This window comes from Apodemus sylvaticus, chromosome 12 (genome assembly GCF_947179515.1).
Source record: "Apodemus sylvaticus chromosome 12, mApoSyl1.1, whole genome shotgun sequence".
Lineage (NCBI taxonomy): Eukaryota > Metazoa > Chordata > Mammalia > Rodentia > Muridae > Apodemus > Apodemus sylvaticus.
In genome coordinates, this window is record NC_067483.1 from 7,092,677 (window position 1) to 7,107,386 (window position 14,710).

The window sequence follows — 14,710 nt, forward strand, 5'->3', positions numbered from 1 at the left end:
CAAGAATACCTATGTGGCCCAGAAGGTAAAGATACTTGCACCAAAGCCTGAGGAACTGAGTTCAATCCCTTGGTCCACATGGTAGAATGAAAGAAGTTACTCATGAAAATTCCCTTCTGACCACACATGTGCCTTTGTCTGGTGTGCTGTAAAACACACACACACACACACACACACTCCTACATTTAATAAATTAATTTAATTTAAATTTATTAAAAGAATGGAATTATGTAAGAGCACAATTTTACAAGAAATACAAAAATTAACTCAAAGTGTAACAAGGTCTCAGTAGAAGTATGGAAAAATAATACTTAGAAGAAATTATATATATATATATACACTTCCTTGAAATTTTCAATTATTTCTCATGTATGACAGTAAAAGTAGAAATAATAAAAGATTAAAAAGATGACTGTCCAACATAATGAAGAAGCTTTCTGTTTCAAATAATTTGAGAACTGTGAGAAGAAATCCATCAGGATGGGAGGATAAATTTGCAAATTATAATAAGGGACATACATTCAGAAGATATAAAAAATTGCAAGTGAATATCAACCAGAATAAAAATCTGCAAGAGGTTCCAAAATACAGTTATTATTCAAAAGAGACATGGAAATTAATGGTAAAGATTTGAAGGAATGTTTCGCATGAGTAGTCATTTGATGTGAGCAAATCAGCACTACATTATGGCACCATTTCCCATAGAGTAGGATGTCTGCTATAAGACAAGTTCACACTAACAGGTGTGTGAGACTACAAAAACAAAACAAAACAAAACAAAACAAAACAAAAAAAAAACCTGGAGCTTTTCAGACACTTATGGAAAGAATGGAAAATCTGCAATCCACTTTGAAAATCAATTTGGCAGTTCTACAAGAAATGAACCACCAGGGCATCAAGAAGACTCACCAGATAAGTTCACAGGTTACCCACCAAGGTTGGTGACCTGAGTTTTATTCCCAGTGAAACACAGTGATGTTAGCTCTAAACAGGAAAACACCAAGCAGCCCCCAAAATGGGTTGCCAACTGATGCTGTCAAATATGAAAGTCTAGGTTCAGCTCAAGGTGGACCTAGGAGGATTTCTGGTGGACTGACCATGCTGATATGTAGGACTCCTCAGGAAACTGTGTGACAAGTTTCTGTGTGCCAGAAAGGCCCACTATTGTTTTCATACACATTGTTGAATATTGAAGCCCAAAGCTAAGTTCCAGGCAACTCAAGTACCTATTATGTACATGTACCTTTTATGTATTTCAAAGTACACAGTAGCATCCTGACCCATTGGACCATTTTATCTCTTCCACTATCCTAGCTCCCAGGCTATTCAGATCAGAAAATTAGGAGGTGCCCTTACCAGCCCATCCTGCTGCTCTGCTTCCCATGTTAATCTCTCTGCTCTCTTTTTCCACTTTTTTCTGCCACTCCCCTACCCTGGCCCTACTCCAGCCTGGCCCTGGTCAGTCCTATTTGCTTTCTTTTCTCTCTGCTCTGGACTCTTTCCATTGCCTCTGTCTGTTCTCTCTCATATCTACAATCAACAAAATTATACTCCCCGGAGGCAGCCATTTCCAGGGGTGTTTTGTTTTGTTTTGTTTTGCTCCACTTTCTGCATTGAGATGCCAGGGGGTAAAGATTCTTCTACCCAGATGACATTTGTGTTGTACACCATAGCAGTACCTGCTTATCCCTGTCCATCATGTAGAAAACTGCACCTGTATGTATCAACTTTCAGCAGGGGTCAGTTTCTCTTTTTGGGCCAGTTAGCTGCAGCCGTTGGGCAGGAAGCATATATGCACCCTCTCCATTTTGGAGAGTATGTCTTATTCCAACAGAGAGTAGGAACAGTCTAGGGTGACCCTAAATGAATGGGCTACCCATCCCATCCCTAGGGCCAACATTCTTCAGGTAGTCCATGAATACATTTTGGTGCCAGTGGCTTCTTGGACCCAAGATCTTTTCTTGGAAACAGTACCATTGGCTTGGAAGATGAGTGTTGAGCCCTTGTGTCCACCAAGAACTGAGTGGGTTTCTCTTTAACTCCCACAGTTATCCTGGGTTAGGGGAGGTGGTCAGAAAACCCATCTCCCTTAGTCGCTGTCTTCACTCAGCACTAACACCTGGGTTTGCCATTTGGGGGCACTTTTCCCAAGACCTGGGAATTCCTGCTCCTGGCTTCTATTTCTTGGGGCACACTCTGGCTCAGTGGCTTCTTTCCTTATAATATGCACACTGGTCCTTTTCTGTCTCCCTTTTCTGCTTTTTCTAACTATTATAGCCAGGATTCACTGTAGCTTCCTTCCTTCTGTCATTTTCTTTTTCTCTGTTTCTTCTCCTCCTCTGTCTCCCTGTCTCAGCAAACTGTAATAAATCTCTCTACAGAGTTTCCTATATTAAATCCTTCTACAGACCTTCTCAGCAACCTGCACCAAGTCCCTCTAGCCTCTAAAGCTTTTTCCTGATATTTCTACTAGCCCTGTCTATAAGAGCCATTGTCATAGTAGCATTATATTCCGAGCCCCTGGATTCATAGCATGTATATGGACAGAATGCCTCTATGAGCTCCTCTAGAAAAGCTGAAGGTGGCTCATCTTGTCCCTGATTAACCTTACATACCTTGGTCAAATTCGTGGGCTGCCATGACCTCGAGACCTGCCATTGGAGTCTGGTGTTGTTCTGTTAGATGCCTCTTACCTTTTGTCTGATGGGGTAATCTTTTTGGCTTCTTGTATTACAAATAAAACAGTCTCAACGAGATTAATTAATCTCTTGGGAAATATACCCTTAGTGAGAGAGCTACAATGGTATCAGGATAGGTAGTGTCAGGTCCTCTCCTGCTCCATGTTGTGGTTGTCTCTAAATATCAATTGAGCATTATTATTACCATTTTGTAAATTGGAAACTATAAGATAGACATAACACCTAGTTTATCATCCCTGTCAATTAAACAGAACCCCTTTTATCCATATTATCTTAAAAGACTGTCAAAATTAACCCTTATGTTGTATTCCGTAGCTGCCTGTCACTACTATGAACTGGGTTGCTGAAACTTTAATGTCAGTCAGACCTTTAACAGTTTGGGCAAGCCCTTTTCCCCAGACACCAGGCTGAGTTCCTGTGAAGTCATCTGGCGGTTCTTGACTCTACTGCTCGGGCAGCTGGGTGGGTCACCTGCTTAATTCAGTAATTTGTAGACCTGGAAGAACAATGAGCTTAACCTTAACTCTGAGCTTCTCCATCCTAGGATAAAAATTCCTGCTGTAACCTACTTCCCAAATATGCCCTAACTTCAGATTCTTGCCCGAAGCCAGGGATTGTCCATGGCCAATGTCAAGTTACTACCATGTGGCATGACTCCCCAATATGACTCTGTACAACTTAATAATTAACATTGTAAGAATTGACTCATGTCCTGGCTTTAAATTTTATGTCACCTGAAAATCATTTATTTAAATCTATATCAGCTTTCTCAGGATTAAACAGCTTGGGCTGTCGATGAGACTAACAGTCTTCAATACCATCAGAAATCTAAGAGTGACCAATATTAACTGAAAATATATAGAAAGCTTTACATTGCTTTTAAGACATAAACATTATTTACCATGGATTTTTGACATTTTTTGAAAACCAACTATCTATGTATAGTAATGTGAACTGTTGTCAGTTAAACTATCTTCAGCTATTTCTGATTAAAACCTAGAAATCACCCTAACAATAAACTCAGAGCCTTATATCTCTATTTAGCCATAAACTCATAGGTTTAAACATCTCAGATCAGTAATAATAACAAAGAACTGGGTGTAAATCCTGTACTTTTAAATTTAGTATTTATACCAATGAAAACCATGATTTTTCTATCAAAATAAACCCTGTATCAAATAAGAACTTATGCCTTGAACTTAATACCATTTATAAAGATTTTAGTGTCACAAAGAAAGACTTTTTTTCACCTAATATTTTAGAATCTAGTCTTCTGGAGGTCTCCCTTATTTTGACCTCTCTCCCAGAGGAACAATATAACTACAAAGTTTAACCTCACATTGATCATAACAATTTAAACAAGTTAAAATAAAGGAAATAAACCATTTGTACCAACTTAAACCCAAAATTCTCGCACTTGCCACATTGAGCGTTTTGTTAAGACTTGTTTTCCTTTTCAGGGGGTGTCAGAGCCCAAGTATTTTGTCTCTCCTTTTGTTCTATGTTGGCACACTTGAGGCACACTTGAGTCATGTGACCTGATTTTGGCACCACAGAGTTGCTTTTCAGTCAAAGTCAAAATGATATTGTCCCTTTAAGTGCAAGAACATAAAACATGATACGAAACAACACCACATAGACAGCCTGATTCTGACATCATCAGGCCTCTAGATTCAAGAACGCAGAACAAAGAAAATCACACAATTTGCCCCTAGAGGGGCCCAGTTTCAGACACCAGGCATCCCTGCATACATAGCAGAGATCAGATAAAACAAATTTCAGCAAGGCATGGCTTCCACCATTACTGACTTACTGTTTACAGATGGAGGAGAGCCTTATTCAGCTCTCTCCCAGGTCTAAAGCTTCCTCCAGACCCTCACAGTCTCTACTTTAGCAGCTTCCAGTCGAATGCACCACACCAGACAGGCTCGCTGAGCCCCAGAAGTTTGCAAGCAAAACCGAAATTTTCAGAAAGGCTTACATTCTCAGACTTTGACACACAATGAGACAGACAGAAAACAAACTACAGCACCAGTCTAGTGGTCAAACTGTAGACAAAGACACACAAACCTGACAAGTATTTGCCTCCACTGAGACGGACAGAACCAGATCAGAAAACCAGATGGCCAGGAGGGCATATAAGTTCTCCAATTCAGTAGAACTGCCATGTCTTCTCCAACATTCAGTCAGAAATCTTCCAGGGTCTGTGGAGTTCCCCCAAAATACCCGGGAATGTCTCCCCAGGTCGCAGCCTGTGGTACAGAGCACGTCTGCTCACCGCGCTCCTCTGGTTCTCATGAACCCGAGAGGACAGCTTTCCACCGAAAACTCGCATCTCCTCAGATACAGAAAACAGACCAGACCAGTATAGACATTCAGGACACAGACACCAGATGGAACACACACATATTCCAGAGGGGATCCCCTTTACCTCTGAGTTGGTTCTCACATGTCAAGGAAAGTCGCACTTCCCGGCCAATGCACCAAGAAAATGTAAGACCCCCCAAAAACCTAGGGTACCCCAGCACCCCACGCCTCAGAAGGCGACACCCAAATCACTTGCTAGAAATGGTCTCGATGCAATAACATGAGGATTTCTTTATTCCAGAATTCTGGGTTCCATAGCCGCACAACGCACCAGGCTAGAGGACTGTGGACCACAAGTGCCGAATTGCGACAGCTTTTATAAGCAACAACTGTCCAACCCCCATATACATTGTAGCTGATTGCAGAGAAACCCAGTACCTTTCTTCTTCTTTCTATGCTGATTTTGCACTTTTCCCTTTGCTCACAACCAAGTGTAATCAATATCAAAGCACAGAGAGTACATAGCATAGTGAAATCTGAAATAACTAAGAATTAATCAGGTACTACAGTCATGGGTAAAATCCAACTGGGGGTTTCAGTTTCATTCACCTATTCCTGCTTTGTTGATTTTCAGTTTTTGGTTTTTTGTTTTGTTTTGTATTTTATTTCAATATTTTGGAAGCAACATCACAGTTTTCCCTTCTTTTTCTCAATTTCTTTATCCCTTTTCTGAAAAAATCGAAAATCATGATGGATTTCACAGATTGCACAGGTATAGGCTTTGTTTTACTGCACACCTATATCCTGATTGTAGGTTTTTTTTTCTTTTTTTTTTTTTCATTTTTACCCTCAATGTCTTTTATTTTGCCAGTTTAGCCACATGTGTTTTCCAGGAAGTTAGTTCCAAGTTTGTTCTCCTCTATCTTTCCTTGTCTTCCCCTTTCCTATCTAACTCCCAAACATTATTGTAGAGAGCCTTATTGGAGTGTTATGCCACCTGGCATGACTTGACTTTGATAAAGGTGAAGTACCACTCCCTGCCTTCGAGCAGGAATTCCTGTGCTAGACATAAACCACTCCCACCACCTATGGTGGTGCACTCAGACCAAGGTGAAGCTCATTGTTCTCCAAGGATAGCTGCTCCCTGAATGATACTAGCCAACACCTGACACTAGCCTCCTGTAGAGAAAGCACCTGTTCTGCAGACCGGTTTCCAGGTTTTGGGGGAAGGGTCTTGCCTTGCCTGCCCATTAAACTTTGAGCCTTGAGCAGGAATTCTAGTCTTGGTTCTTTGTTTCTGCCATTACCTTGTTGCTATCCTCAGCTTTCCTTCCAGGGAACCCAGGTAATCCATTTGAATGTAGCTGTGGGTGGGTACACATTATTGTCTAAACATGACAGGACATCAACTTTTGTTTCTTAATCCCTGTCTGCTACTATTGCCAGAAGGTGCAGTTTGGGGGGGGGGGGTGATTAGAGTTATGATTTTAGCTCTTCAATCATATTAACAAGAAAAATGACTTGTTACTGTTGTACTTAAACAGTCTTAAGAAAAAGTGCCCATAGTTTAGTGACAATTCCCAAAGGCTTTAGTACCACATGCATTTCAAAATAGGGGACCCAAACTCCTAGAAGAAACAAGCTCTGAACAGACTACATGCTCAGTTAGAAAGAAAAGGAATCTCTCCCTGACCAGTTTGGCTTCAGGATGTATATTGCCTTTGTGTTCAAGGAAAGGAAGAAAATGTCAGCACATTTTGAAATGTCTAAGGTAATACCAGTCATGACAAATCATTATGAAGAAAATATTCTGAAAGGTGTATGAGATTCTAGCTTTTCCTTGGAAAGTTCTAGAGCTTCTACAGAAGGATGTGGTACAGCCCCATGCCCCTCAATAACAGTCTATGAAAAGGGATGTACTTGGCTGTATTCAGGAGATAGATTTTATTCTTTGGCCTCAGAATGATAATGAGAAAAAAATTTCCTGATTTCTAGGTGGAAGAAATCTGATGAATCTTTTAGGCCTATTCAGGCCAAATTTGAATTTCATCACATTGACTATGAGAAACAGTTTCTGCATGTACTGAGCCACAAGTACAAGACAGGTATTGTTGTCAACAATCCCAGCAAGTCAGAGTTTTTCTTCATTGACAGCATTTGCAGACTCAAAAACAAAACAAAACAAAACAAAACATGATATTCAAGTTATGCAGCATCTGCCTCTATCTGCCACAAGAACAGCTCACCCACTGGGCAGTAGGCACCACAGAGGATCACCTCTGTCTTTACATGCAAGAGGAATAAGAATACTGACCAGCAAAATGGAGAAGACCAGAGAATGCAGCAACTATTTCCTTTTCTTGTTTTCTTACCACTTTTCTTTCAGAGTTTAAAGAAAATGGACTTATGCACAGAACACTATACATTATGAAACTTGTTCATACTGGATTTATTTTAATCATTTGTATCAGAACTTTAAGAAAAAATTAGAAATCTTCTGCATGGACTGAGTGAAAGATGATGCTTTGCAGATTCCTGCACTGCATCGGCATCTTAGTAAAATGTGAAGGAAGGACTATTGAACATTGAAATGTTTACTGTGTCTAAAAGCACAGAGATGCTCAGTGTTGGAGTCTTCATGTTTGTGCTGGTTTTTGTCTCTGACATCTGTCATCAGTGTTGAGGTTGAGAGTGAATATAGCAGGTATAAATAAAACTTAAAAACCTAATAGCTTTGCTATATCACTGTTGTTCCAGAGCACAGCATTGTCTCAGATTCATTCTATTGACCGGATGGTTGTTACAAAAAGAAATTACAACCATTGAAAGAAATATTAATAAAAAAGGCATCTCATTGAAGTCTTTCTGCCTCATGTATACTTGGCCATGTTTGTTTTCTTGGTACTCATCAGTATATGTATTTTTTCCCCAGATCTCTTTCCCCAAGTTGCTGTCATAGAATGTCCTTCTGTGTGTGGATGCATTTATACACATTAAAGCAGATCTGGAGTCTATGTGGCTGAAGTAGATACAAACCTGAGGATCATTCATAGCTGCAAAACCACAATAAGTAAGGACTTCTTGTTTTTTGTCTTGATTTTTTTTTGTCTTTTTTTTTTTGGTGTTAGAAATTTTAATTACAAATAAAAAAATCCAGTGAATTTTGCAGAAATACTGGTTTCTACACCATCCTAAAGAAGTTGAATGTTTGGGATAGAAAACAAAAGTGGGGAATCTTACATTGTAAAAATAATTACAGAGTGAAGAGTTCTGAAAGCAGAGCTTGTGTGTGCAGTGAACATAAGTACAGCTTTGACTTTTTATTCTTTTAAATAAAGAAAAGCTTTGCTTAAAGGTTGCATAGTTTTATTGAAGTAAATCGAAATGATACAAGTTTCCATTTGTATTTCTGGTTGGAATTTGAAAAATAAAGGAAGGGGGGAAATAAACCTAAATAAAATAGGTGAAAGCATCCTGGCTATTCAGATGAATATGTTAAAAAAATGTCTACATCAGAATGGCCTCTAGCCAATTCTTGAGTTTTGCTTGATATAGAATGGGAGAGTACAGTTCATTGTAGGGCAAGCCCTAGGAAGGTGGCTCTGGGTAGTACAAGGAAACAAGCAGAGTAATCTAGGAATGGCAAGCTGGTAAGCAATATTCCTGAGTAGACCTTCTCTCATCAGCTACCTTGAGTTTCTGTCATGAGTTCCTGAATTGCTTGCCACTGAAGATACACTCTGACCTGGAAGCCAGATAGACTATTTCCTCTCTGAGTCACATTTGTTAATAGCATTTGTCACAGCAGCAAAAAGAAAACTAAGAATCATGAAATTTATTTTCATCACACACCCTCCAAATCCTTCTACCCTCTTGCTATGAATTCCCTCCTATCATCATGTTATTTATGTGTTTGTTTGTTTATATATGTATGTATCACTTTCTGAGTCCAATTAATGATGGCCATATTGGCACACAAGTCTATCAAAGGGAGAATAGGCAACATATCAGCAGTCATACAGCTAAAGAAATGATGCTTCCTCAGCTAATTATCATCAACTTCCAATGGATTGTCAGCTAGAGATGGAGCCACTTGAGCACTTCTGAAATTTATGTGGAATACTGACTAGATTGAACTTCTACAGTTTATTATGAAAACCTTCAACTGCTATGAGTCCATGAGCACTTATTCGCAAAATGGCTAGCAAGATGACTCAGTGTGTAAAAGTTCTCATCACACCCAAGAACCTGAGTTTGATCCATGGACCTACATAGCAGAATGGGAATGTCAACTGTCACAACTTTTCTGCTAACCTCTAGCACATGTGCTATAGTATCTGCACTCCCCAAACAAATAAATAATTGTAGTAGAAATATTTTATAGTTTTTGCTTCACTGAAGATCTATTGGGATGGGGCCTGTTTTATTTATTTCAAGTTCTGATTCATGGTTTAAAACTGTCTTAGTCCTAAAGATTGTGCTAGTGTTTTGTTTTACAAAGAGTGTTTTTTTGTTTTTTCTTTTTGTTTTTGTTTTTTAATGTTTCCTAGCAGCAGCAAGCAAGTAATTCCAACCAGTTGAAGAGAAGGTTAGAATCAGAGAAGGGAAAGTTAGATTATATCCTTCAAGTGGAATTCCAGGTACTTCCTATTTCTTTATCTTTGCGATTAAGATACACTAAATAAACTACTGCTTGGTGGAAGAGCTTGAAAATGTGTTTTAAAACTGAAGAGATAGTTCTGTAGTTGAACTGCTTAAAGTATGATCTGAAAGACCTATGTTAAAAATAAAAATAACTTGTACAATCTTAATGCTATGGAGAAAGAGCCTGGTAGTTCTCTGTAGCCTGCATGCCAGCCAGCCTAGTCATAAGTGTAGAACAATGAGAGAACTTAACTCAAAATAAAGGGTAGATGTTACCTAAGAAACACAGTGAGCCCATTGTATCCTATGGGCAGCACATGCACATCCCTCATACATAGGAAAATGTGTGCATATGGACATAAACACACACACACACACACAAACACAAACCAAAAAGGAGTGTATCTTAATTAATTGGCAAAGCCATGTGGAATTTTGGGGTCTTAAGGGAATTAAAATATTATCATTTTAATATTATTTACTGCTGTTGAACAGTTTGTGATGGACACTCAGAAATCTCCTTTTTTATAATATAAGAAATGTTAAAGAAAGTATAAAGGTTTTAATGATAAATGTCTTTTAACTTGTTGACATGTATTCATTTAAAAAATATGGATTATTTCTATATCTTCTTTTTTACTGAAAACGGTGGGCCTTTGATACACTTTTAATTGCCGAACTGGACCTAGCAATGTTAGTGTGTCACTAAACACAAATAGTTGATCCACTTTTGGCCTTCAGTTGATCATTCATCCTGGCTGATGAGCCCATTTTTAATTATTACTAACCACAACTGCAGTGTCAGTAGGCACACAAACCAAACAAATGGATAAGAGATATGATTATGTTGATGAGCTAATCAGAGTCTAAGGACAGTGAAACTTTCTAAGAGCACAAAGTTTGGGCACAGTTTGAGTGTATAAAGAACATTTGTTTGACAATGCCATATGGGTACTAGATTACCACACATAGGAGAAATGGCATAGATTTCCTGAAGACATAGGTACCATTCGTTTGAATGTGGCACATGGGGTGTAGAGCATTTCTTGTGGTAGCAATGGTGTGGATTGCCTAAGGTCATAAAAATCATTGACCATCATATTTATATGCTTCAAGATCATACACATGGCATGTATATTTTTCTTACCTTTCTTGCAGAAAGGCCCTTCATATGGTGAATTGGTACAGTCACAGGAGTAGCCAATGTGCTTCTCCACACACTTGCCCCCATTTTGGCAGTTCCTTCCATAGCTGTTGCAGTGACCTGGACAGCCAGGTCTGACTCCAGGTGTGACCTTTGCTCTCTCTTCCAGGTCTATGTTCTGCCCATTCAAGTGTAATGAACGGATGCATCCAAGAAAGCCTTTCTGTCTTGATGATGTCCCTCCTAATGGTGAAATATGAGGTAGAAAATATGACAGTTATCATAGCTGTAATATATAGGTGTAACTGGAAGATCACAAAATCTCTAGCTACTCCCCTCCCAGAAATTAGGCAATATCCTCCTATGGACTTTCCCATATTGTCAGAACGAGAAAGTCTGCTGTGGTCACAGCTCTTCTTGTTTACCTTGTCGATGAAAATAACAACTGCCCATATCCTACAGCTGTGACACAAGAGTTAAATCTAGAAGCTAATAATGTCTAGAATGCAGAGTAGGACATTTTTATGTAGGACATATCCTTGTCTCCTTGAATATCTATAAGAACAAATTTTTCCTTTTTGTTCTTTGAACCCAGTAGCTACTGGTGCTCGTTTCTGGGCCTGTTAGGATTTTATGATCTTGATGCTATTACTCTCCCAAGATATCTAATTCAAAGGTCAATTTCATCTCAGCTTCCTTCTATTCACTTATAATCTATTACATTAAAGTAATATCTTTGTGGTAACACTTAGTTTCTGTGCTACTATGAGTTCTGCTAAGACTTTGGTTAAGTTCTCAATGAGAAAAGGAATTAAAGACACTTGAAGTCAGTGCTGGGGATGTGATTCAGTTGTTAGACCTCATGCAAAAAGGTCTGAGTTGTATTCCCTGTAACACTGAATAGACTATACATGCCAGTACATATCTATAATTTCAGCACCCAGGATGTGAAATAAAGAGGATTAGAAATTGATGGTCATCTTTGCTAAAAAGCATATTCAAGGCCAGCGTGGGCTACATGAGTCCCCTTTTCAAAGTAAAATGTCCTTGAGAGAAGGACAAACTGAAAGAGGAAATATCTCTTGTTAAAATGGTTAAGAATTAAACTTTACCCTGTGGCCATCTTCACTGCCTGTGAGGGCAGAAAAGGATCACTAGGTACTGTATTATCCCGAGCTTAAGATCTCTGGGGGTGCAAAACACTAGGGGTCTGCCTGCACCCAGGACCTGAGCACATAGGTGGTTCATCTGCCGGCCTATGTGGGTCGTGGGGCCTGTGTCCTACATGGAGAGCAGAAGAAGGACTGGCTCCCCACAGCCACTTTTGCTCCCTGACAGAGTTGTCGGGGAGCATCTGGTTCACTGAGACAACCCAAGTATAACATTGCTTGAGGCAAAACTCAGCAGGGCTCCAAAGGCACAAAAGAGGAAGGCAGCATATCAGCAATCTGTGCCAGAGGAAACCCAGTCATCCAGTGTTGCAGAAATAAACTTAAAGGTCCACAGGAGGTTGAAGAACCAGCCAGTGACAATAAGACCATCTAACATCAGTGAGAACCAGATGGCTAAAGGCAAACATAAAAACTTTACTAACTAAAACCAAGGCATTACGGCAACATCTGAACCCAATTCTCCAACAACAGCAAGTCCTGGATACCCCAACACACCAGAAAAAACAAGAGTTGAATTTAAAATCACTGGTTAGGATACTGTTGGAGGAACACATGAAGGACATAAATAAATCTCTTATAGAAATTCAGGAGAAAAATGATCAAAAGCTACAAGCCTTTACAAGGGAAAAACAAAAATCACTTAAAGAAATTCAGGAGGATATGGGTCAAAAAATAGTAGCCAATAAGGAGGAAATGCAAAAATCACTTAAAGAAATACAGGAGAACTTTCATCAACAGGCAGAACTCATGAAAGAGGAAACACAAAAATCTCTCAAAGAATTATAGGAAAACACAAACAAGCAATGGACAAACTGAGCAAAAACACCCAGGATCTAAAAACAGAAGTATAAACAACTAAAAAATCACAAAGGGAGACATCTTTGTAGATAGAGAACCTTGGGAAGAAATCAGGGGCCATAGATGCAAATATCAACAACAGAATAAAAGAGATAGAAGAAAGAATCTCAGATGTCAAAGATACCATAGAAACCATGGACTCAACAGTCAAAGAAAATGCAAAATGCAAAAAGCTTGTAAACCAAAACATCCAGGAAATCCAGGACACAATGAGAAAGCCAAGCCTAAGGATGATAGGCATTGATGAAAGTGGAAGATTTACAACTTAAGAGCCAGCAAATATTTTCAACAAAATTATGGAAGAAAACTTCCCTAACCTAAAGAGAGAGATGCATATGAATATACAAGAAGCCTACAGAAATCTAAACAGACTGGACCAGAACAGAAATACCTCCTGTCATATAAGAATCAAAACCTAAAATGTACTAAACAAAGAACGAAAACTTAGGGCAGTAAGAGAAAAAGGACAAGTAACATATAAAGGAAGACCTATCAGAATTACACTAGACTTCTCACCAGAGACCATGAAATCTAACAGATCCTGGACGGAGCTCATGCAGACTCTAAGAGAACACAAATGCCAGCCAAGCCTACTATACCCAGCAAAACTCTCAATTACCATAGATAGAGAAACCAAGATATTCCATGACAAAACCAAGTTTACCCAATATCTTTCCACAAACCAAGCCCTACAAAGGATAATAGGGGGAAAACACCATTACAATGAGGGAAATTATACCCTGGAAAAAGCAGGATATTAAACTTCTTTCATCAAACCTAAAAGAAAATAACCACACAAGTATAAAATTAACATCAAAAAATGATAGGAAGCAATAACCACTACTCCTTAATATCTGTTAACATCAATGGACTCAATTTCACCAATAAAAAGACATAAACTAACAGACTGGATAAGTAAACAGGACCCTGCATTTTGTTGCATACAGGAAACACACCTCAGTGTCAAAGACAAAAACTACCTTAGAGTAAAAGGGTGGAAGAAAATTCTACAAGCAAATGGTCTCAGGATACAAACTGGAGTTGTCATTCTAATATCAGATAAAATTGACTTTCAACCTAATGTCATCAAAAGAGACATGGAAGGACACTTCTTGCTGGTCAAAGGAAAAATCCACCAAGAACTCTCAATCCTGAACATCTATGCTCCAAATGCAAGGGCACCCTCATTTATAAAAGAAACGTTACTAAAGCTCCAAGCACACATTGCATCTAACACAATAATTGTGTGTGGCTTCAACACATACACACAAACACACAAACACACACACACACACACACACACACATATATATAAAACTTTTCATCCCAAAGCAAAAGAATATAACTTTTTCTCAGCACCTCATGGTACCTTCTCCAAAATTGATCATATAGTTGGTCACAAGTCAGACTTCCACAAATATAAGAAGATTGAAATAATCCCATGCTTCCTATCAGATCACTATGGAGTAAAAGTGGTCTTTAATAACAATAAAAACAAAAGAAAGCCCACATACACATGGAACCTGAACTATACTCAATGATAACTTGGTCAAGGAAGAAATAAAGAAAGAAATCAAGGACTATAGAATTTAATGAAAATGAAGGTGCAACATACCTAAATCTATGGGACACAAAGAAAGCAGTGCTAAGAGGAAAACTCATAGCTTTGAGTGCCTCCAAAAAGAAATTGGAGAGAGCATACACTAGAAGCTTAATGAAACAACTGAGAGCCCTGGAACAAAAAGAAGCTTATTTGCCCAGAAGGAGAAGAAGACAGGAAATCATCAAACTCAGGGCTGAAATCTATCAAGTAGAAACAAAAAGAACCATACAAAGAATCAATAAAACCAGGAGCTGTTTCTGTGAAAAAAATCAACAAGATAGAT

At 38.8% G+C, this 14,710-nt stretch overlaps 1 protein-coding gene across 2 annotated transcripts in view; it reads right to left on the minus strand.

The window, feature by feature from the left end:
- The window catches only part of LOC127697709 (contactin-associated protein like 5-2), a 909,987-nt gene that overhangs the window by 145,391 nt on the left and 749,886 nt on the right, over nucleotides 1-14,710 (minus strand). For both annotated transcript variants that reach the window (XM_052201021.1, XM_052201020.1), the window contains exon 18: nucleotides 10,798-11,037. In XM_052201021.1, coding sequence (XP_052056981.1) covers nucleotides 10,798-11,037 — 240 coding nt within the window. The remainder of the gene's footprint in view (nucleotides 1-10,797; nucleotides 11,038-14,710) is intronic.